This window comes from Portunus trituberculatus, chromosome 21 (genome assembly GCF_017591435.1).
Source record: "Portunus trituberculatus isolate SZX2019 chromosome 21, ASM1759143v1, whole genome shotgun sequence".
NCBI lineage: Eukaryota > Metazoa > Arthropoda > Malacostraca > Decapoda > Portunidae > Portunus > Portunus trituberculatus.
Window position 1 is genome coordinate 9,220,457 of NC_059275.1, and position 25,560 is coordinate 9,246,016.

The 25,560-nt window shown below is 41.7% G+C and overlaps 1 protein-coding gene across 1 annotated transcript; it reads right to left on the minus strand.

The window, feature by feature from the left end:
• Positions 1-2,219: 2,219 nt before the first annotated feature.
• Positions 2,220-20,483, minus strand: LOC123506881 (zinc finger protein 485-like). The gene is made up of 12 exons (XM_045259254.1): positions 20,380-20,483; positions 20,192-20,334; positions 19,580-19,703; positions 19,177-19,302; positions 15,596-15,667; positions 15,209-15,333; positions 14,948-15,040; positions 14,337-14,536; positions 13,778-13,975; positions 12,304-12,471; positions 11,869-12,042; positions 2,220-3,190 (listed from the first exon to the last, which is right to left on the minus strand). The coding sequence occupies exons 2-12, from the start codon at positions 20,324-20,326 to the stop codon at positions 2,593-2,595; spliced, it is 2,013 nt and encodes a 670-aa protein (XP_045115189.1). The 5' UTR covers positions 20,327-20,334; positions 20,380-20,483; the 3' UTR covers positions 2,220-2,592.
• Between the last annotated feature and the right edge of the window lie 5,077 nt (positions 20,484-25,560).

Sequence of the window (25,560 nt, forward strand, 5' to 3'; positions counted from 1 at the left end):
ACGGCGGGTGGGGGAACCGCGGTGGTGGGAGGGGCCTAAGTGAGGTCAACTAATCCTCTTTCAAGGTCAACTTGACGGTTACAAGCCTAGTCTCCTCGCTCTACCAAAATACTTTTAACTCACAAACACTGATTCTAACCACTATTTCACTCTAATCTAACACTTGCAGTACACACTTTCACTTCACTAACACTCAAAAGCACCACACACAGACACCAAGCACAAGCACCACTCGCTAACTATAAAAACCACAGCCAAAGACGGGAGCGCACACACAACACATCCACTCGCCACCGCAGCTACCAACTAAGTAGTGAAGACTGGCCATTATCCCATTAATCTTCTGATCTCCATAGACCCTATTGAACTTCTAACCTCCATAGACCCTATTAATCCTCTGACCTCCACAGACCCTTCCTAATGTCAATACGATGGTCTAATCGTACACAAATCACAAGGTAAAAATGTGTCCCAGTATATCCGTTAATTAATTTGCCACACTTATGTCACTCCTTCAGTATAATGGAACTCTTTAGTACGTTGTCCGTCTCATTCCCGTCTCCTCACAGCCCTCTCTTCCACTGTATTGACTTACATATGCACATGCAGGAGGAGGTGGAGCAGGTGGGGTAAGTGGAGCAGGTGAAGGAGCGGCAGGACGCGGTTGTGAAGTGGACGTTTATATATATATATATATATATATATATATATATATATATATATATATATATATATATATATATATATATATATATATATATATATATATATATATATATGAAAATAAGAAAGCTAGCTAAAGAGAAAATGGGTGGGAAGAGAAGGGGTGAAATAAAGTAAAGAGAGAATAGGTAGTGGGCTTGACCACTTTGCTTCTTTTTTTTTTCCAAACCATCAGACACACGCCTCCATTCACACAGACACACACACACACACACACTCAATGGTCACAAATGCTCAGGCAGAACCCAGCTTTCCCTATAACAACAGACTCTCGGGGAAGGAACACCTGTCACACTGCTGGGGAGAGAGAGAATTTTCTTTAGTGCAGTAACCCATGTGCGTAACTTAATTAATGTGAAGCCCTCCCCGAAAGAAACACAACGAAGACCCTAGTGGTAATTGACTGTTCTGTGCTGTGACCGTGACTTATTTACTGTGGTCTGACTCCACTCCATATGCAGATACACACATACACATGCACATGCACAAATGCATATGCACATGTACATGCACAGCAATGAGCAGAGTCAGGTTTGTCTCCATTTAGATTCTGACTTTCTTTTCAGGCAAACATTTATTGTATTATTTAAGTGAGTTGGCATTTCAATTGTCTATTTTTTTTTCTTTCATTGTAAATAGTTATTTGTTGTGAGTAATAAAATAAAGGATTTATATGGTTTAGTGTATAAATAGGTAGGGTGGGTAGTTAGTAATTAGTTGTAGAAAAGGTTAAATTTGTTAGTGGGAATAGGATAGTAGGATATGGTGGAAAGGATGTAAGGTTAGGGTGTGATACATTGTGTTAGGTATGGAAGGGAAAAGGACATTGAGTAAGGTAGCTCCATCTTGTCATCGGTGCACCCACTAGAGTCTGAAAGCTCGTCCTGTCTTGGTGTAATCATGGTGTGGTCCTTGAGGCAGGAATCAATCTGTGAAAACTAGAAGAAAAATTGAATTTGTCGTGTAAAAATTGCCTCGGGTTCCTCCATATTAATTAAATTGAAAGTGGATGGCGTGGTGGCGGTGGTGGTTATAGAGGAGAGGGAGAGGGATGGAGGGTGGGGGGTAATGAAGGATAAGGAAGAGAGAGAGAGAGAGAGAGAGAGAGAGAGAGAGAGAGAGAGAGAGAGAGAGAGAGAGAGAGAGAGAGAGGAGGGGTAATCAACATTTCCTCTCGTTTTCTTATTAAATCATTTTTACTTAAAAGGAGGAGGAGGAGGAGGAGGAAGAGATGATGAAGAGCAAGAACAAAAACAAATTAATAAAAGTAAACAAAACCATCACCACTGCAATCATTCTCTCTCTCTATCTCTCTCTCTCCATCAGCTACAGTATTCTAAACAGACTCTCTTAGTGATAGGAGCAAGTAGTGTAAGCTGGCAGAATGGCAGGTGCACTCTCTAGTCAGTGTTTGATAATGTGCTGTAGGTATTGGAATGATTGCTTTTACTCATAATTTCCATATTATACATTTCAAGGTGGAAATAAACAGAGAAGAGAAAAGTAAACAGCTTTATTCATCCTATTTTACCATTGGTGGCTGCAGAGAACACAACACTCCAGCATACTTTAAAAATGGCTCACTAACCTTCAGCTGCAAAGACAGAGTCAGGGCTGCCGTGGTACAGTGGATCACGCTCACTTTGAGATCTGAGGGGTCTCCAAGCACACGGGTTCAAATCCTGGCCACAGTCCAAGTGTAGAAAGGGCTTTCTTATTTGGGGTAACAGTTCTTTAGTGGGTGGGCTTTCAGACAGAAGGTACCAAAAAATACCTTCTTTGGTACATAAATTCCCATGAAAAGTCTGCATGGTATAATAAAAATTACCACAGTTGAGAACATTTCCAGCCACTGATTCCCTGGGAGCACTAGGCATGATAGAGCGTCCAGGTGGTGACTGGTTGGTAGGAGGAAGCAACCCTGTAATCCTCTCGACCACATTCCTGAGGAGGCAGGGTGCAGCTTCCCTGAGAATCCTCCACTGGATGTAAGGCAGTGAGTGAGTGGCTGCTTGGGGGCATGTTCCCTAGGAGAGGTAATGGTGGAGGTGCTGGGGATTCCTGAGGCTGGGGTGTTGGGTGACTGGAGTGACTGGGGTGACTGTTAGCCGAGGCAAGAGGGACGGTCTGAGATATAGTCAGTGTAGCATTGTTTTGTACAGTAGCCATGTCAGCACTGTGCCGGGACACAGTGAGGCCCGGGACGCTGAATGCCGAGTTTTGTGCAGAGTTGAAGTGAAAACTGTTGTCTCCACAGGATACTTGAGGCGGCCTGCTGTCCACAGGGATGGATTCCTGATCCTTGTCCTGTATGGAGGAGGATGCAGAGGAGCTGGGCCGGCGTTGGTGGACTCTCAGGTGCTTGCGTAGGTTGCCAGATTCACAAAACCCTCGGCCACAAAACTGACACTCGAATGGACGCTCTCCAGTGTGCAGGCGCTCGTGAACCTTGCGCTTCCCTTGGTCCCTGGCAGGAAAACACCAGCGTGTCAGGATTCACTGATTGATTATGTGGTTGTTAATCTAATTCTCAAGACATATAGTATCATACTAAGTACAGATGTTTCCATACTTGTCACTGTACAAATATACATCAAATTAAAATTACTGCCTCTCACTAGTATACTTCAAATACGATAGTTTTGACTAGTGTTAACCTCACAGGAGTGATCCACAATTGGTCACAATAAAATATAATAAAAACTTATATCAAAACATGTAACAAAGAAAAATCAAGCACATAAAATTTTGTTAGATTTTCTCATGAAACAGAAGCAACAAATTAGTCTTTTCTCTAATGTCTATGTACATTTTGACCTATTACCTTCTGCTTCAAGCCTAAGATTTCATTCTTCTCTTCTATTCTATCTACATGCCTAAGCCACACAGACATTATTCCCTAAATTTTGGTTAATTCCTTACTGTTCTTTAAGGGGACCAGCATTAAAAGTGGGCTTTTTTTTTTATCTTTTGTTGCCCTGGGCTGGTTTCCTTCCTGCATAAAAATTAGAAAAACACTGGTCATACATAATACATAAAATTTTCTTCTACAGTAATCGCCCGCATATCATGATCGCCACTATCTGAAATTCACTCCTATTCGGAGCTGCCCCCAAACGTATTCAAACCAACCATGCTCGATCCCCTGATCCCACTAGGCGGCAGCACTTACTCCCATGCCCTCCTCCTCTACTTGCTGACAACTCAAGTAATGGCAACACTATTCTGCGAGATTGTAGCGTTCTTCATCATTCCAGCATGGCAGGAGTGTATGAATGCCCCACCATCACTTAAGACAGCGACACACTAGCACTTTTTCCGTCGTTTTCAATGATTTCCATCATTTCTAACTGTTCTGTCAAATCTTTCTGTCATCTTCAGTCAGACGAAATCCATCATTTTCCTCTAGCATCAATTTTTAGTCAAATTAAGATTTATGGCTTCTAATCAACATCTTTATAATAAAATTCATTTTCTTATTAATTGAAATGATGCTATAATCTCAAATTAATAGAATCTTGATAAGTAGATGTAAATATATTTGTGTGTGTATATCTATCTATCTATCTATCTATCTATCATACATACATACATACATACATACATACATACATACATACATACATACATACATACATACATACATACATACATACATACATACATACATACATACATACATACATACATACATACATACATACATACATATATATATATATATATATATATATATATATATATATATATATATATATATATATATATATATATATATATATATATACACACAATATATATATATCTATTATCAAGATATATATATATATATATATATATATATATATATATATATATATATATATATATATATATATATATATATATATATATATATATATATATATATATATATATATATATATATATATATATATATATATATATATATATATATATATATATATATATATATGTATGTATGTATGTAGATAGATAGATAGATATATACACACAAATATATTTACATCTACTTATCCAGATTCTATTAATATATATATATATATATATATATATATATATATATATATATATATATATATATATATATATATATATATATATACAGGCAACCCTGCTAACGTTCACACAACGAAATTTCACTACAACGAAGGTTTCATTTTACTACCATCTGCTTGTTTAACGAACACCAAACTTGCTTTAACGAAGTTTTATCCAGGTAATTTTTTCCAAGTTTGAAAGCACCGCCGTATCACGCAAGCCGACAGGCTTTTGAATACACCAGCACCTCTGGTGGACAACACGCGCACCACTTACTCCCCCTATTCATAACAATAGCATCGCCAGCAGATCGCCTTCCCTCGCTCAGCTTACCACCAAAACGCCCTGCAATGTCACCTAGCGTTCCTAAGAAGACCAGGAAGTCTCTTACTCTCGAAGTGAAGCTGGATATCATTCACAGACACGAGAGAGGCAAGAAGACTATAGCAATGCTCGCCACCATCTTGCCTCCATCTACTGTCTCTACTATTTTCAAGTCAGCAGACTCTATTAAGAAGGCTGGTGAGACCGTATCTTACTTGCAAGCTAAAAGAACCACCCAAACTCGTAACTTTACAATGGATAAAATGGAAAACCTTGTGGAAATGTGGTACATAAGATTTGTATGTGATATAACGATGCACCTTTTGTTTACATTCCACAGGTTGCCAGTTAGTGTCTTTCCTGCTCCACTCTCCCTCCCTTCATAAATTTAAGATCATCAACATTATAAAGTTACGTACATACATACATTAGTGTACATTATAATGAATTTTAAATTAAACTGCCTAAATGTTTAATTTCATAATTTTTACTTTCATTAAACCTTTCACTGTACTATGATGCACTCTTGCTTTGTTTACTCTCAATGGAAGTTCAAGTCAGGGGTTAAACTTGTTATAATCGGTTCGCTTAATGAAGTTTCGCTTAACAAAGGTTTTTTTAGGAATGTAACCCCTTCGTTAACCCTTATGTTCCAGTGATTAAACTATTTTCCAATATCCCATGACGGGTAAAAATGGTAAACCTACAAATTGTCAGAAGACTGTTTGAATACTAATAATTATTTTCTCTTTGTTATTCTGAATACAATGATGTACTTTCTAGCTCGATGGGACCTCTGAAAGATTAGTTAATGCCTTATCAAGGATTCCTCCTCCGCCCGCTGTGTGATCTGTCAAGTAGAAACAGCTTGGTGAGCGATGACACCGCGCAAACACACACTCTCTCTCTCTCTCTCTCTCTCTCATCTTGGAAGAGAAATTGTACACTTCCAATGAGAGAGAGAGAGAGAGAGAGAGAGAGAGAGAGAGAGAGAGAGAGAGAGAGAGAGAGAGAGAGAGAGAGAGAGAGAGATATTCTTTCACCACTTTTCATATCAAGTTTCAAGCAAATAACATGTAGGTATCATCTCTCTCTCTCTCTCTCTCTCTCTCTCTCTCTCTCTCTCTCTCTCTCACACACATACACACACAAACGCCTCGTCGATCGTCTTCTCAGAACATGAGAGGCACGCCCGCGTCTCCGTGAGCCACTCTGGGTTCTCAATACGATGTTTGGAGTCTGTTCTCCATCACCACTATCTCTGTCTTCTCTCTGTTCTGAGAAAACAGGTGGATCCTCTGAATCATTTTCCGAGTCTTCACTACTGCTGTCTTCGCTTTCTTCAGTTTCTTCCTCATAATCACGGTCACTGTAGTCAGGCTCAGAAGCACTGCTAAATAAAAATTATCTGTCTTGTTCCATAGTGAGTTATGAACTGAGACGTCCCTTCGCTCTTATCAGGGTGCTTTCGACACAGCGGGTCGCTGGGGTTGTCAAATGTCGCCCTCAGAATGGGAGAATAGCTTCATTACCCTTGAATATACAGAGCTAGTGGCAACACTACGGGTGGAAAAAGAAGCCAGACACTTCCACTCGCCATCTGACTCAAGAAACCGCGCGTGGAGCTCAAACATGAGGCGCGAAAATTCTTGATTATGGGAACGATCGCTGTCGCTACGGACGCACTGATGCAATTGTTCAAATACGATTGCCGGAACATAAGGGTTAAGCGGAGGTTACATTCCTAAAAAACCCTTCGTTAAGCAAATTTTCGTTAAGCGAATCAATTATAACAAGAGAGAGAGAGAGAGAGAGAGAGAGAGAGAGAGAGAGAGAGAGAGAGAGAGAGAGAGAGAGAGAATACAAGGGGCCTGTTTTCTCGCGCTCTAGCCAAGGCCGCTGAACTCGATCGGACGCAAGGCCACATAAACCAATGATACTACCTCATTCAACCTGTGATATTTTGGTAACCATGATATCTAAAGTGGAAGAGTTGCTTCTGGACAGGAGTAAACATATGCTCTATGTGACTGTGTCACCAATGATGGAGGGTAGTAGAAAGTTATTTCACTGTGTCTATTCCACCACCTGTCCCACAAGCATTACTTCTATACCTCAGGTCTCTCACCATATCAGAACAGGCAACAGCAGGAGAGAAACAGAGAGAGAGGATACAAGGGGCCCGTTTTCACTCGCTCTAGCCAAGGCCACTGAATCCGATTGGACGCATGGCCACGTAAACTGATGATACTACCTCATTCAACCTGTGATCTTTTGGTAACCGTGACATCTAGAGACTTATGATTTTTTGCATTGCAAAGAGGAAGAGTTGCTTGTGGGCAGAAAACCATTTGTACTCACTCGTCTATTGAATTTCTTCTAAGTATAATAAATATGTGAATACAGGCTATTTTGTGTGTTTCTCGCCAAACTTTTACTTTTGGGACCCATGATCTTGAGTTCATAAAACTTAATAAAAAATACACAATGCCGAGGAGCACAGACACATACATGCACAAAGGATGAACAACGATACACAACATGGGCTGAATGTTCGGGTGGACGCGGGTAGCCGAGCGATCACTACGCCACCTACCAACGGCCATTCGTATCTTAAAAATATCGTCGTATTTCAATGCGTAAATCATATAAAATTTTTCGTTGTATATCAAAAACATCGTATGTTGAGGCAATCGTATATCGAAGTAACACTGTACAGGCAACCCCTGCTTAATGAAGGGGTTACATTCCCAAAAAAAACTTCGTTAAGTGAAACTTCGTTAAGCGAACCAATTATAACAAGTTTGACCCCTGACTGAACTTCCATTGAGAATAAACAAGGCAAGAATGCATCATAGTACAGTGAAAGGTTTAAAAAAGTAAAAATTATGAAGTTAAACATTTAAGCAGTTTAATTTAAGATTAAGTCATTATAATGTACACTAATGTATGTATGTAAGTAACTTTATAATGTTGTTGATGTTAAATTTATGATGGGAGGGAGTGTGCAGCGGGAAATACGCTAGCTGGCAACCTGTGGAATGTAAACAAAGGGCGCATCATTGTACCGCATACAAAATTTCCACAAGGCTTTCCATTTTATCCATTGTAGTCACGAGTTCAGGTGGTTCTTTTAACTTGCAAGGAAGATATGATCTCACCAGCCTTCTTAACCCCTTCGCGCCGGATGTTAAAAAAGCCCGCCTGTATGATATACGGGTGATAGTGCTGCGCGCCCGAGCGCGGGAAACTCGTGCAAGCTTGTCATACTTGTCATCTTTGTGTATTATGCTGCTATTTTTAAGTCACTATATCGCCTTCGAAGAGGAAAGTGGACGCTTCTCTCTTCGGAGAGAGAGAGAGAGAGAGAGAGAGAGAGAGAGAGAGAGAGAGAGAGAGAGAGAGAGAGAGAGAGAGAGAGAGAGAGAGAGAGAGAGAGAGAGAGAGAGAGAGAGAGAGAGAGAGAGAGAGAGAGAGTGTGACATTTGCTAATATTTTAGACACAAGCCGGACGCATGTACCTTATCTTCGAGAGGAAGAGGGGAGGAGGAGGGAGAGGAGAGAGAGAGAGAGAGAGAGAGAGAGAGAGAGAGAGAGAGAGAGAGAGAGAGAGAGAGAGAGAGAGAGAGAGAGAGAGAGAGAGAGAGAGAGAGAGAGAGAGAGAGAGAGAGAGTGTGTGACATTTGCTAATATTTTAGACACAAGCAGGACGCATGTACCTTATCTTCGAGAGGAAGAGGGAGGAGGGAAGGAGAAAAACACACACATTTAGAAAATGTGTGTGTGTGTGTGTGTGTGTGTGTGTGTGTGTGTGTGTGTGTGTGTGTGTGTGTTTTTCACGAATGTTACAAGGCGGGACGCATGTAACTTATCTTCGAGATGGAGAGGGGATGGAGGAGGAGAGGAGAGAGAGAGAGAGAGAGAGAGAGAGAGAGAGAGAGAGAGAGAGAGAGAGAGAGAGAGAGAGAGAGAGAGAGAGAGAGAGAGAGAGAGAGAGAGAGAGAGATGGGAACAGTCTATGCCATTGGGTAATTTTAGACACAAGGCGGGACCATGTAGCTTATCTTTAGTGATTGGTGGAGACAAGGATGGTGGGAGGAGCACTAGGATTTCAAAGACAGCATACGGCGTGTGTAGTTGGTATCCAACACACTATACGGGACAACTGAACTGAAGAAAGCTCAGAAAAGAAATATGACGCCTACGTAGGCGTCACCGTATATGCTACTGGGGCTTCATGACGCCTACATAGGCGTCACCGTATTGAAGGGGTTAATAGTCTGCTGACTTGAAAATGGTAGACAGTAGATGGAGTCAAGCCATGGTGGGAAGCAATGCTATTAGTTTTCTCGCCTCTCTCGTGTCTGTGAATAATATCCAGCTACACTTTGAGAGTAAGAGACTTCCTGTTCTTCTTGGCAACGCTAGGCGACATTGCAAGGTGTTTTGGTGGCATGTAGAGTGAGGGAAGACAAGCTGCTGCTGATGCTGTTATTGTTTTAAACACGGAGAGTGAGTGGTGCGCATTTTGTCCATGAGAGGCGCTGGTGTATTCAAAAGCCTGATACGGCGGGGCTTTCAAACTTGGAAAAAATTACCTGGATAAAACTTCGTTAAAGTGAGTTTGGTGTTCGTTAAACGAGCAGATGGTAGTAAAGGAAACCTTCGTTGTAGCGAAAATTCATTGTGTGAACCTTCGTTAAGCGGGGGTTGCCTGTATTAGTTTTCTTGCCTCTCGTGTCTGTGAATAATATCCAGCTTCACTTCGAGAGTAACAGACTTCCTGGTCTTCTTAGCAATGGTAGGCGATATTGCAGGGCGTTTTGATGGTAAGCTGAGCGAGGGAAGACGATTTGCTGCTGACGCTGTTATTGTTTTGAACAGGGGGAGTAAGTGGTGCGCGTGTTGTCCACCAAAGGCGCTGGTGTATTCAAAAGCCTGTCGGCTTGCGTGATACGGCGTGGCTTTCAAACTTGGAAAAAATTACCTGGATAAAACTTCGTTAACCCTTAAAGTACGGGGGGGTTGATTTACTTTCCATCTGTTACAATGGGGAAAAATCACACCTGTCAAAAATACTAAAATATTTTTTCCTTATAAAAACATATTTCTTTGGGTTATTCTGAGTACAACGATGTAATTTTTAATATGTTATGACCTCTGAGAGCAAAGTTATTGCATATCAAAAAATTAATGGCAGAACCCGCCACTAACAAATACCCCCAAGCTCAGATAACACCACATGCTCTCTCTCTCTCTCTCTCTCTCTCTCTTATGGGCATTTGAATTTGATGTAAAAGTAGGAATTTTTGCACTTTCAAGTCAAGAAAATGCTAATATATATGAAATGATGTGTAAAACAGAAAAAGAAAAAGAAACCACATATTACAAGTATTGTGGATTTCTATAATAATTGGAATCTGCCAACTCTTATTAGCAATGGGATTCACGTGACTTGGCCGACAAGCACAGTCATGTAGAGGCAACCAGGGGTGACACACACCAGCATATTGTTGGAGGGGAATAGGTTACGTGAGGTTTATGAAGGTCGCTGTGAGGGTTGGTCTCTGTCTCCCAGATCACAATCAGAATCACTACTGGAGTCTTCACTTTCTTCTGTCTCAGTACAAAAAAATCAGTCTTCATTTTCATCACTCCTCAATGTCATTACCGAGTAACACTGACATAACATCACTCGGAGAACCGTTTCCTCCCTCCAGGTGATGGGGGTTGCCAGATGTTGCCTCGAAATGGGAAAAGATGACCTATTGTGAGGGAACATATATCTCAAGCAGATGAGCGAGAAAAGATGCCAGATACCTCCACTTGCCCCAGGACCAATAGTGAGGGGGAGAGATTCAAACGTTTAGCGTGGAAAAATCATGATTACCGGTATGATCCCTGCCTCTCCGCACGCGATGCTACAATCGTATATATGATCACCGTACTTTAAGGGTTTAAGTGAGTTTGGTGTTCGTTAAACGAGTAGATGGTAGTAAAATGAAACTTTCGTTGTAGCAAAATTTCATTGTGTGAACCTTCGTTAAACGGGGGTTGCCTGTATATTGGATCTGGCCTAGCAGTGAAAAGTGGTTCAGTTGTTTGTTTACATTTCTCTCGGACTGCGACACTCCAAGGCAGAACTTCCAAGTAGCAACTGACCACAATGAGCTGCTCTGTTGTTTATGAGTGGACAAAGCTGTCTGAAGAATTTCTCTTAGAGAGCAATAAAGGCCAAAAATAGCAACAAAAAAATAACAAGGACTTGCTGGGGAATGAAGGGGCCGCCATGTTTGTTTACAGTTAACAAATGCAAAAAAGGCAGTAGCGAGCTTGTGTGTGACGACTAGCGGTGACAAAAGTTGACAGTCTTTAGAAAGTTGACAGAAAAGTGGTAGTGTGATGCCGCCTTTGCTGTTGTGTGTACATCCCACCACCCCTTGTACTTCTTAAGTACCATTTTTTGTTCCAGATTATACATTTAATGTGCTTTCATTCATTGTTTTCTTACTCATATGGGTTATGTACATGTTTTTTTCTCAATTCATAAGGGATTGGGAGAGGAAATTCCACGTATCCGCCAGGGCCTTGGCTTCTATAATCCGAATACGCGGGCGACTACTGTACTTCTTTCTGCATCTGTAATTTTAACTCATTCATACTCTGCCAGATTGAATCACGCTGATGTACAAGCACCTCACACTACATCTTCAATAAATACTGGTACTCTGATCAGTGGGAAGTGAGGCGCCATCTCACCTGAAAGATTTCTCGCAGTAAGAGCACTTGTAAGGCCTCGTGTCGGTGTGCATGTGTTCATGCTTCTTCAGAACTTCTCTCCTCAGGAATTCCTTTTCACAGTACTGGCATTTGTGAGGCTTCTCTCCAGAGTGCTGCCTGCGGTGCATTGCCAGCTGGCCTTGTCGGGAGTAGCTGAAAAGAAGAGAAGCACATTAGGATCAATACATGATAACATTTCTTTTCTTTTTTAATCTGTTGTGTTCATGCGTCTCATTTACCATTTTAGTAATCAGGTCTTAAGGAGGTTTTTTTCGTGCTAGTGAATGAGTGAAGCTCTTCTGGCTACATCACCTTGAGGAAACTGCCACACAGATAAAAAATAGAAATAGAAGCAGACTTAACACATCAAGAGAGTTACCACACAGGAGAAAGCAATATAAGCCTTGCCCTCACCTGACTCCACACACATTACAGACAAAAGGCTTCTCCCCGGTGTGTATCCTCCGGTGCTCCTCCATGTTACCTCGCTGGGAGAAGCACTTCCCACAGAACTCGCAGGAGAAGGGACGGTTGCCAGAGTGAAGCCGCAAGTGGCTCTCAAGGTTTGCCTTTTGGGTAAACCTGCGTCATGTGAGAATATGGTTTAGTGTGAGAGAGGAAATGTATGCTGTATTTTTTACTTCCTATTACAGGTAACCCCTCCCTTAACGAAGCTTCACACAATGAAATTTCGCTACAACGAATGTTTCATTTCACTACCATCTGCTCGTTTAACAAAAACCAAACTCGCTTTAACGAAGTTCTATCCAGATAATGTTTTCCAAGTTTGAAAGCCATGCCGTATCATGCAAGCCGACAGACTTTTGAATATAACAGCGCCTCTCATGGACAACACACGCACCACTCACTCCCCCTGTTCAAAACAATAACAGCGTCAGCAGCAGCTTGTCTTTCCTCGTTCAAATTACTACCAATCTGCCCTGCAATGTCGCCTAGTGTTGCTAAGAAGACCAGGGAGTCTCTTACTCCCTAAGTGAAGCTGGATATTAATCAAAGACACAAGAGAGGCGAGAAAACTAATAGCATTGCTCGCCACCATCTTGACTCCATCTGTCTCTACTATTTTCAAGTCAGCAGACTCTATTAAGAAGGCTGGTGAGACCGTATCTTTCTTGCAAGCTAAAAGAACCACCTGAACCCATGACTCTACAATGGATAAAATGGAGCGCCTTGTGGAAATGTGGTACATAAGATTTGTATGTAGTACAATGATGCGCCCTTTGTTTACATTTCACAGGTTGCCGGTTAGTGTCTTTCCCGTTTCACTCTCCCTCCCTTTATAAATTTAAGATCATCAACATTATAAAGTTACGTACATACATACATTAGTGTACATTATAATGACTTAAAGTAAACTGCCTAAATGTTTAACTTCATAATTTTTACTTTCATTAAACCTTTCACTGTACTATGATGCACTCTTGCTTTGTTTACTCTCAATGGAAGTTCAAGTCAGGGGTTGAACTTGTTACAATAGGTTCGCTTAACGAAAATTCACTTAATGAAGTTTTTTTTTTTAGGAACATAACCCCTTCTTTAAGTGGAGGTTGCCTGTACTTGAACTCTTTCAAGAGGGAGGAATCAAGATTAGTACACAATAATAGATCTTTCATTTCACTTGGCAATTAACAAGTATAGTTTTATTTTACATGTACAGCTTGTAGTAAAATGGTCATTTCATTTCAAATACTCCCAGCAAGTCCAGCACCACGGTCCTTTTCCATTCTTCCCGACAGCAGAAGATGAACGGCATGATGTTATTTGCTGCTTATTTTACCCAGCTAGTACCAAATATGGAGAGTATAGTGGAGGAAATTTGTCCTGTGTGGCACTGCCTTAAGACTAAAGGAAGGAGCGAATGTCTCACCTCTTGCCACACACCTCACAGCAGTGTGTGTAGCGCTCCTCACTGGGCTGGTGGATCCTCTTGTGGTTCATCAACTCCGCCTTGCTCTTGAACTTCTTCTCACACTTGTCACATGAAAATGGACGCGAGTTGGTGTGCACAAGCATATGTCTCGTCCATAAATAGTGTGCAGGGTATAGTTTATTGCACTGTGGACACCTGCATTGATAAATGGTTACATAATTCCACATAACAACAGCAATGGAAGTTGTAGATACATAACCTGGGCTGATAAACATTACAATGGTGTGAGATAAATGTCTACAACGCTTTTTCATGAGGATTTCATTCAGGAAATTTGTGTATACTGAAGCTATCTAATGATCCAAAACACTGGCTAAAGCTGGACAATAACATGCTTAAAAACATGGAAAAAGTCTTCAAATAAGCATGATCTTTACAGTATATGACTTTGAAATATATGAAATGAAATCTTGAAAATGTGAATGCATAGATATATCATGAAACACAAAGGACAGAGATGCAACAAGGAGGCAGCAAGGTTGGAGGACTGTCATACGTTTGCAGTGAGTCTTGGTGTTTCCGTCGCTGATGATTTTTGAGGGAGGAAATTTTGCTGAATACTTGAGGGCACTGTGGACAGAGGTAGCTTGGGTCAGACAGCTGGTGGGCCTCTATGGAGTGTGAGGTGAGATGGTCCACTTGGCTGAAGGAACTTTTGCACAGGCTGCACCGAACTGCACTCTTTACTGAGCTGCTCTGTGGAGAGTTTGTGCCATCAGCTTCACTGCCACTACCACCAGCACCTCCATCACCTCACCCCATTGTCCCATTAACAGAAGCTTTATTCCTACAGCATCATGACTTGACACTTTGGTGATGTTGCTCATTTCACCTTAACAAGTTTTCATCTATGGCAGAAAATTGATAACCTAAGAAAACAAAGTCAAAACACCAGCATTGTAGGCAACATTATATGAATTGCATATCCTTTCTGGATAAATAATTTCTGAGTAAGAGATATTGTGAAGCAGCCATCTTTGTAGTGGGAGCATCTGTCATAATCCATTAAGACAGGGTGGACAGGTGTTTGGGAACAAATTATTCCTTTTTACATTGATCCACCATACCAGAGCCACACCAGCACTAGCGCACTCATCAAACACTCACCGGTTTATCACAGGAAGACAAAGGGTTGGCTGGCTCCCGCATGCCGTCCTCTACACAAGTCTTTGTTGTTGCTTCTTTCCTTGGGTGACTATCCTGAAGAGATAAAGACATTAATTTAGCAACACAAGTAACCAGGATGTGTTTTGTGTCAGTGGTAATAAAAAAAGGATGTTAATTTAGCTATTTGATGTACACACTCAAATATGAGAAATATAGTGGTAAAACTTTATATGACAAAGTTTGCAGTGACGTAGGGCTCACCATCCACTTGTCCTTCATTTGTGTGTTGGCAGGTGCTGTGTTCTCTGGCATCTGGTTCCTTGCGTTGGCCGGTGCTTGTGTCACATCCTTGTCCCTTGCCTTCCTGGCCTGCCTACCTGGTGTCCCTGTTGTGGAGGATATCGAGCATTATCACGAGTCTTGCCGAGAAAATAAACACCACAGGAATATAACAGGTTCATCTGGAAAGTAATCCCCATGATAGTAAAGACATTACTGTTTAAATGAAAAACTCACTCCTGATTTCAAAATATTCTTTGTAATGTTAGTGACAGGTTAGAATCAAAACTGAAGGCCATAATATGGATAAAAAGGAAACTGTATACATTAAACATACTAGACACTGTATGGGGTAAAGTGCTTTATTACCTCTGGAGATAATGGCTCGCCCCCTCACTCCTCTCACTGCCTTGCGTCTCTGCCGTCTGTTAGTGTGTGGACCTGTGGGGAATCACATGGGTTAGTCGGTGCTCCAGGAGTATTTCAGAATTAGTAAGTGACTCCCACATCTAATACAACATGGGAAGCAATCTAGACTGCATTGGTCATTATTTTTCTTTCTCTATGTCACTCTGGATACTTTATGGGTTTTATAAACATTACTATATTAATTCAATTACTTGTTTGTTTGTGTGTGTGTGTGTGTGTGTGTGTGTGTGTGTGTGTGTGTGTGTGTGTGTGTGTGTGTGTGTGTGTGTGTGTGTGTGTGTGTGTGTGTGTGTGTGTGTGTGTGGATGTGTGTGTATGTGTGTGTATTACAGGGCCTGAGCTAAGCTCTCTGTGTCCTGTCTCCTTGTCCATTCCTGTCATATCTCTCTTTCATCTGATTGACACACACCGCATCAACGACATCACTGCTCAGTTTATTCCACTTATCAATGCTACGATGCGGGAAACTGTATTTTCTCACGTCATTTAGACAGATGTCTTTTGTTAGCTTTTTTCCATGTCCTCGGAGATGATTACTTGTGGTCACCTTTATCAACTCTCTGTCCAGTATGTCAATCTTGTTCACCAATTTATACATAGTTATCATGTCTCCTCTTGTTCTTCTCTCTTCTAATGTGGTCAGCCCCAGCTTCCTCAGTCTTTCCTCATAGTCTAACTCCTGAGTCCTGGTACCATCCTTGTTGCCAGCCTCTGTACCCTTTCTACCTTCTTCACATTTTTCTTCATATGCGGTGACCAGACACAAGCTGCATATTCTAACTGGGGTCTTATTAAGGTACATAATATCTTCATCATTCCTTCATCTAGGTAGTGGAATGCAAGGCCAATATTTTGAAGCATGTTATATGTTTTCCAAAAATCTTGTTAATGTGTTTCTCCGGTGACAAAGTGTTTTGCAGGTTACTCCTAAGTCTTTCTCCTCATTGGTCTCTTTAATTTTCTCATCACCCAGCCTGTAATCCCTGTTTGGTCTGTATCTACTTCTTCCCATTTTCATAACATGGGTCTTGTCTATATTAAATTCCATCTGCCACTCCTTACTCCACTCATATATTTTATCAAGATCTTCCTGTAACTTGTTACAATCTTCCACATTCTTTACTCTCCTCATAATTTTAGTATCGTCCAAAACATGTTCATGTAACTGTCAATTCCTACTGGCATATCATTAACATAAATCAAAAACATGATGGGACCAAGCACTGACCCTTGTGGAACTCCACTGGTTACCTTCTTCCACTCGGACTTCCTTCCTCTCACCACTGTTCTCATTTCTCTTCCCATTAAGTAATTTTCCATCCATTTTGCTAGTTTATCATTTACTCCTCCAATCTTCTTTAGTTTCCACATCAGTCTATTGTGTGGTACTTTATCAAAGGCCTTTCTCAAGTCCAGGTAGATAGCATCCACCCATCCCTCTCTATGTTGTAGTATGTCAGTCACTCTTGAATAAAAACATAATAAATTGGATACACGATCTTCCTTTTCTGAAACCAAACTGTCTTTCACTCAGAATGTTTTCACTTTCTAGATACTCACTCCACTTAGCTTTAATTACTTCTTCACATACCTTGCACAATATACTAGTCAACGATACTGGTCTATAATTTAGTGGTTCCATTCTACTACCATTCTTATATATAGGCACAATGTCAGCTCTTTTCCACTCTTTCGGGACTAATCCTGTTCGTATGGAGGTTTCCACAATATCAAATACGGGGTTCAACAATTGATCCTTACATTCATTTAGCAACCTCCCAGATATGCCATCAGGCCCCATTGATTTATTAATATCCAGATTGCTTATAATTTTCCTTACATCTTCCTTAGTAACCATGATGTCCTGCATTTGCTTTATTTCCGTAGGCCTTCCTCCCATAAAATGCTCCTCCTTTGTAAACACTTTGCAAAAGTTGTCATTCAAAATTTCAGCTATATCTCCAGCATCCTCATATACTTCTTCCCATTTTTACCTTTACTATTGCCTCCTTATATTTAGTTTTCCATTTATGAATTTGTAAAACATTTTTGGGTCACTATCACAGTTTTCCACCACCCTCTGTTCATATTCCTTCTGTGCTGTTCTCCTTACTTCAACATATCTATTCCTTGCTGTTTTGTAAACTTCTCTTGATAATACATCACTGTTTTTCTTAAGTTTCTTCCATGCCTTTTCTTTGTTCTTTTTTGCTTCTTCACAATTTCTATTAAACCACTGTTTATTATTTAAAGTCCTCTTTCTGTAATATGGCACAAACTTTTCACAGCAGAGTTATACAAATCCATAAATTTATCATATTTCAATTGCATATCCCTTTCCTGGTATACCACGGACCAGTCAATTTCATTAAAGAACTCCCTTATATGGTTATAATTTGCCCTAATATAATTTAATTTTTCCTCCCTGCATTCCACAATCTTATTCATGCTTAATTCCGTATCCAGCTCAAAGCTTAGGACATCATGATCGCTTCTCCCCAAGGGACATTTATGTTCAATTTCCTCTTTTAGAGAGATGCCCCTGGTAAATACCAAATCCAACCTTGCTGCAACATCTTGTCCCCTGCACCTTGTTGGTGATCTCACCCAATGTGTCATCAAGTTATTTGTTGCTACCTTTAACAATTCCTCTGCCCACTCTATTTCTTTAAAATTAAAGTCTCCGACTATCATCACTCTATCCTTTCTGATGAGTTCTTGCTTCATTCTGTCTAGAGTATTTCTCATCACCATTTGGTACTGTTCATATTCCCAAGCACTGGTTCTGGGTGGTATGTATACTGTTAAAATATTAATGTCCCTCTTGCCATCTGTTATAAGCATAATTATCACTTCCTCATTTCTCTTACTATAGTTCACCTTCCTTAGTAAGAACCATTATACCACCACCACCTTTACTTTTTCTATCATTTCTCCATACTTTGTAGTGTTTTACAACAAACCAGTCTAGCTTTATTTCGGGCCTTAGCTTTGTTTCTACTACACACATTATGTCCGGTTCGTTATTTCTTAGGTAATCCATACATTCTAGCCTCTTAGACAGAAATCCATCTATATTCATGTAAGTCACTTGTATTCCATTCCTAGTCTCTTTCTTCCATGTAATGTATATTCCGCCCGTTTTATCCACCACTTCTTTAGCCTCCCATTTCTCATCCTCCAAAAAAACTTGGTCTTTTCCTCCTCTGTTCTTTCGTCATTCCTCTCTTTCACTTCAGTTACAAGCTCTTTTATTTTCATTCGCTCATCCTGTGTGTGTGTGTGTGTGTGTGTGTGTGCGTGTGTGTGTGTGAGAGAGAGAGAGAGAGAGAGAGAGAGAGAGAGAGAGAGAGAGAGAGAGAGAGAGAGAGAGAGAGAGAGAGAGAGAGAGAGAGATGAAAAAGGGAAAAAGGGAAAAGCAAATAAGTCGTGAGCCAGGCAGTGTACCAAGTGGACACTGGCAGTACAGCGTGGCAGCATAATGGTTACAGTCAGTCAGTACATAGGAAGCAGCATCTCACCATAGTCTTCATCATTAAGGTCGTCAATGAAGTGGGTCTCAGACTCCTCCAGCTCCACCTTCACATCCTGGATCAATTCATACAGTTTATCCTCATTCACCTCAATGCTTCTCTCTGCTGTGCAATCTGAGACCAAAAAATGTTGGCTTGTGGTGATATGAAATAAATCTTACTAAAATTATAATGTTAATGATCTAATTACATTTACATTTCCAGTTTGTCTATTCACTCAAGCTTGAATTATAACTGTATCATACACATAGCTGGGCATGGTAGTGTCAGAAATTACCATAATACCAATAATTGATAGATTGATAAATACAAAATCTTACTGGGTTTTGCTATTTCTGATCACAAACGTAAGTGAGATTTTCAAGAAGCCAGTCCCACACTTGAAGCTTACCTCTGAGTTGGCTGTTCAGTTTGCTCTGTGTTGCTTGGCTTGTGTCCACAAAATCCACCACCTCATCCAGCTTGGCCAGACATGGTCCACACACATGGTGAGGTAGGGAGTCCTGCAGTGCAACCTGTGGGATGGTGACACTTAAATACCTGGTCTGTCTTAAAGAGATCTCTGGTCACTAATACAAGGCTTTACCTTTCAAACCACTGGTGTCATTGTGGGCGAGTGACACCACCATCACAACCAAAGTTACCAAACCAAGCATGATAACCCCATATATTAAGTGTTCTCAGCCTGTCATTACTCACCAACTCCTCTCCTTTCTTTAATACCTGTGTAAGAGAGAGGGAGAGAGAGAGTCGTGAGCGTCGCGGGGTTGGCTACAATCCCTCCTAACGAGTCCCTTCCCTCTGCGGCGGTGGTTGACACTTGACAGCCGCTATGGAAGTGCCTGATTGGTGCGTAATGCATAGTTTGAGAAATAATTACCCTAAACTTTTAGCTCTGACAGTACAAGTGCATATATTCCCCCATCTCGAGGGATGAGGGAGGAGGTGGTCCGAGGCTGGCCAAATGTAAACAGTACAGGGTGGTCCGAAAACTTTTACTTACGTTAATTCTTATATACTTCTTAATAATGGCAATGAGGTTCCTTTGGTGGCTGGCATCCTCGAACAGGTTAATGAGGTCGTAGCACTGCAGGCCACACAGACGACACATGCCGTCAAAATTATCAAAAGACCCCATGTTGCCTTGATGGTACAGGTGACAGAATTTCTTCTGTCAGGCCTTTGTATCGGCAGCCCTGTAGTTCTGGTTTGTGGCCGACTCTTGATCTTGATCTTGACCTTGATGCTACAGGTGACGCAGAATTTCTTGAGTCAGGCTTTTGTATCGGCAGCGCCTGTAGGGAAAATAATAATAAGAAAAAAAAAAAAAAAAAAGAGGGCAATCACCATCTTTCACACCACTAGTTCCTGCCTCTAGCACGCCACATTCTCTCCAGGAACTCTTTTACAGCCTCAATCATCCTTTCATTCGTCTCCCCACAGAGTCCCAGCAGCACCACCATCCATTCCCTTACTGTCATCTCCACTCTATCATGCCCCAGCTCCCTCAGCACCACTTGCATCATCTCATACCTGTCTCTGGCATACTTCACACACTCCAGCACCACATGCTCCACCGTCTCATCCTCCCCCACGTCACACATCTGGCACACTTTGCTGCGGGACTCAGACCATCTATAATTCCTTGCATTCACATCCATGCACTGTGCCCTAGCTCGGAAGAGAAGGTCCCCACCAAGGCTTCCATCATACCACTTTTCATACATTGGGGCCTCTTTCTCTCTATACCATTCCAAGGTACTCTTTTGCTCAATCCTATTCCTCCAGTCACTCAGTCCCACACCTTTCACTACTCTATCTCACTCGTCCACTTCCTTACACCCCATTCTCTACCCTCTCCATTTCTAACTATCATACTCCAGTCCTTCTCTAAGTGCCTTCCTTCTACCTGCTGAAAAGCCCATCTAGCTATTAGACCACTCTTCACCACCATCCTGACACACTTTACCCCCCACTTCCTACTCCTGACATTCCACAGAAACACTTTTCTCACTATTCTAGCATCATTCATTCGCTCTAACCTAGCCTTATACCGTAGGGTCGCTTTTACATACCTTTCTCTAAAAGTGCTCCAACCCATGTCTCCCCTAAGAGCCTCTACTGCTGCATATCTAGGTGCATTAAGTGCCATTCTTGCAACTCTATTCTGCCCTATTTCTAACTTTTCTAGTTCTTTCATTCTATGCAATCACATCCATACCATACATGATGCTCGGAACAGCCACGCTCTTCCAAACTTCTCGCAGCACATCATAATACTCGCTCTCATCCTTGCTGCACTTCCTAGCCGACCTACCCACTGACTCACCATGCTTATCTTCTCATTCTTTGTCTTCACGCAGCCAACCGGACTCATCCGCATCCCCAGGTACTTGTATTCATCTGTCTGTTGCATCTCGTTCTCACCTAGTCTCCACAGTGAGTTCCTCTCATCCTCTGAATGCTCTGACCCATTCACATTTCACAACCCAGTTGCGTCCTCCCCACTGAGTCGGAAGGACGTCATAATTATCACTCCTCGTGTTTACATGAGTTGCAGCCCTTACAAGAGGAAATCAGAAGTGATTTGGTGTGAACACGCCTACTCAGTGGCTACTGAGGGAGGTCTAGGCCCGTTTTGCCAGCCAAAAACAAGCCAGAAGACAGAAAATAGCGTCCGTGCCTGGGTTTGGTGGTGCCCCGCCACAAAGCCTGTTGCTTCCCACGTGGGCCCAGCACAAAGGACTATGCTCGTCGCAGGCACTGTTGAGGTGGAGGTAGGCGTAGCAGCCCTAGAGGACATGGAGATTGTTCAGGAGCCTCGTCCTGCACGATCTGGCAAGGAAAAACACCCTGCCTGTTATGTCCTCTTATCTTTGTATATTTGTGTATGCGTGTGGTTCTTTGGTATTGTATGTGTGCATTTTCTTGTATAAGTTTGGATGTTGCGTTGCGTTTGGGAGTGTTGGTTCACGACGAAGGGTGATATAATTGTTGGAGTCACTGTTATCGCCATAAGAGAGAGAGAGAGAGAGAGAGAGCGGAGAGAACGGGAGAGGAGGAGAGCAAAACATGTTTAGGATTAAGAAGTGCTGATCTATGGACTAAACGAAGAAGGATGCCTTGTGCGAGTAGCCAGCACCGGTGACCTGTTGACATGCGAAAGTGGGGCGACTGGGTGTCACAGTGGGGCCCGCAGGGAGAATACACCTCAGATCCGAGAGGAGAGGTGCTATGAAGCCCCTCATCTGGTGGAGAATATTCACCGTTGTTTGAGTTACTAAGACACCCAGACCCATAACACGTAAGTGAAAGTGTATTAATATAGTGGTACTTATTGTTACAGTTCGGAAACTAGTGCTTATATTATGTGTCAAGGTGCCTTCGGCACACAGATTCTGACCGAAGGCTTAAATGTAATACGTATGTATTAAAGGTATATCTATTATCATTAAAATGGTCAGTCTCGGATGGTGGAGGATGAGGGAGAACGAGTCCTTTATCAAGAGAAGGGCTCGCCTCTCCCTCGCTCCCACTGGAGAGGCGTGAGTGTTATTTGTTCGATTAATCTCTTGTTAAGATATGTACTTTGTTTCTAGGTATCGACCAAATATATAGACTGTCGACGTGAGGGTCTCATTTTCCTGATCATCGTCATCATCATTCACCACCGCCTTGAACGGCGGTAACCAGTGTTGCCAGATTGGGCGAAAAGTAGCGGATTGGGCTATTTTTGAAGGGTATGTGCTACTTAAATTCATAATCCGCTACTTGCGATTTTTTGGGCTACTCTATGATATGTTTGGGCTGCTTGATGACACTATTAGGCTACTTTTGTAATTTGTCTAAATTTTAACAATAATAATGATGATAATACCATAATAAAAATAAGTGGTCAAAATACGATAAAGCTTTTCAGAATGCTTGGTTGAAGAACCCTGTCTTTGAAAAATGGTTGGAAGAAGTGAAAAATATTTTGGTTTAATTTAGATGAGAACAGCTAACACTTCCACAATACAAATTGTCAATCACCACTCCTGCACGCAGGGTACCGACATATTCACACTCGTGTTTAAGAACTGGAGATCTGGCGTGATGCCGGGAACTCGTTGCACCCAGAACGCGGAGTGTAACAGGACAAAGCCGCTATGGTCAGGTCCACTTTCCTACAGCACTGGAGTTTCCTCTGGTAGGTAACATCTGCCTCCGACCAACAGGAGACAAGAACGGTTGGTGAGAGGCTCACTTACAAGCTGGTTCCCTCACTGGATGTCAACCACCAGCTAAGTGAGCTTTCACGTAGGACACTTTTCCTGCCCGGCCCTTGACAGGAATAAGGTCCTGTAACGATATCCATACACAAAATCATAATAAGAACACTAAATTATCACTGGAATTGATCACCACAGTAGAGGAGGTTGGTTCCTCACCTTAAGGACGGTGAGAGGAGAACTGACAACCCAGTCGAACCCTACCTCCGACGAAGGCTTCGAAATAACTAAATAAGCTTCAAAATGTGTCATAGAGCTTCGGACTATCGACCCTAAACTTACACGTGAATAAACCAATGAACCTTACCCAGGAAAACAATGTAAAGAACTATACAAGGATCAATTATATGAAGATCAAAATTACTTCCCAACCACCAACAAACAGTATTTACACATTCATCCACAGTGACTGTTACCGCCGTTCAAGGCGGTGGTGAATGATGATGACGATGATCAGGAAAATGAGACCCTCACGTCGACACAATCTATTTACTTGGTCGATACCTAGAAACAGTACATATCTTAACAAGAGATTAATCAAACATTTAAATAACACTCACACCTCTCCAGTGGGAGCGAGGGAGAGGCGAGCCCTTCTCTTGATGAAGGTCTGACTCGTTCTCCCTCATCCTCCACCATCCAAGACTGAGCATTTTAATGATAATAGATATACCTTTAATACATACGTATTACATTTAAGCCTTCGGTCAGAATCTGTGTGCCGAAGGCACCTTGACACGTATAATAAGCACTAGTTTCCGAACTCTAACAATAAGTACCACTATATTATTGCACTTTCACTTACGTGTTATGGGTCTGGGTGTCTTAGTAACTCAAACAACGGTGAATATTCTCCACCAGTACTCCATACAGGGGCGGATAAGGCCCCTATATAGAGTAAGCAGTTGGAGGGTAAAAAAAAAAAAAAAAAAACTGGCGGAGACGCCTCAGAACGCCTAACTTCATAGAAGCTGTTTTAGCAAGAGATGAGATGTAAAGTTTCCAGTTATGATTTTGAGTAAAGGACAGACCGGGGATATTCAGTGTGGAAGAGGGAGACAGTTGAGTGTCATTGAAGAAGAGGGGATAGTTGTCTGGAAGGTCGTGTCGAGTTGATAGATGGAGGAATTGAGTTTTTGAGGCCTTAGAAACTACTAGATTTTTTTCTGGCCCAATCAGAAATCTTAGAAAGATCGGAAGTCAGGCGTTCTGTGGCGTCCCCGCGTGATCTGTTGAATTCCTGTAGGGTGGTTTCATCAGCGTAGGAATAGATAGGGCAAGAAGTTTGGTTAAGAAGGTCAATAATGAATAATAGAAAGAGAGTGGGACAGAATCCTGAGGAACACCACTATTAATAGATTTAGGAGAAGAACAGTGTTTGTCTACCACAGCAGCAATAGAACGGTCGGAAAGGAAACTTGAAATAAAGTTGCAGAGAGAAGGATAGAAGCCGCAGGAGGGCAGTTTGGAAATGAAAGCTTTATGCCAGACTCTATCAAAAGCTTTTGATATGTCTAACGCTACAGCAAAAGTTTCACCGAAATCTCTAAAAGAGGATGACCAACACTCAGTAAGGAAAGCCAGAAGATCACCAGTAGAGTGACCTCGACGGAAGCCATACTGGCGATCAGACAGAAGATTGTGAAGATGTTTGAGAATCTTCCTATTGAAGATAGATTTAAAAACTTTAGAAAAGCAAGAGATTAAAGCTATAGGACGATAGTTTGAGAGATTTAGAAAGGTCACCCTTTTTAGGAACAGGCTGAATGTATGCATACTTCCAGCAAGAAGAAAAGGTAGAAGTCGATAGACAAAGTTGAAAGAGTTTGGCTAGGCAAGGTGCAAGCATGGAAGCACAGTTTTTAAGAACAATAGGAGGGACCCCATCAGATCCATAAACCTTCAGAGGGTTGAGGCCAGCGAGGGCATGGAAAACATCATTACAAAGAATTTTAATTGTACACATGAAATAGTCAGAGGGAGGAGGAGAGCGAGGGACAAGCCCAGAATCATCCATGGTGTAGTTGTGAGCAAAGGTTTGAGAGAGGAGCTCAGCTTTAGAGACAGAAGAGATGGCAGTGGTGCGCATGCCATCAGGATG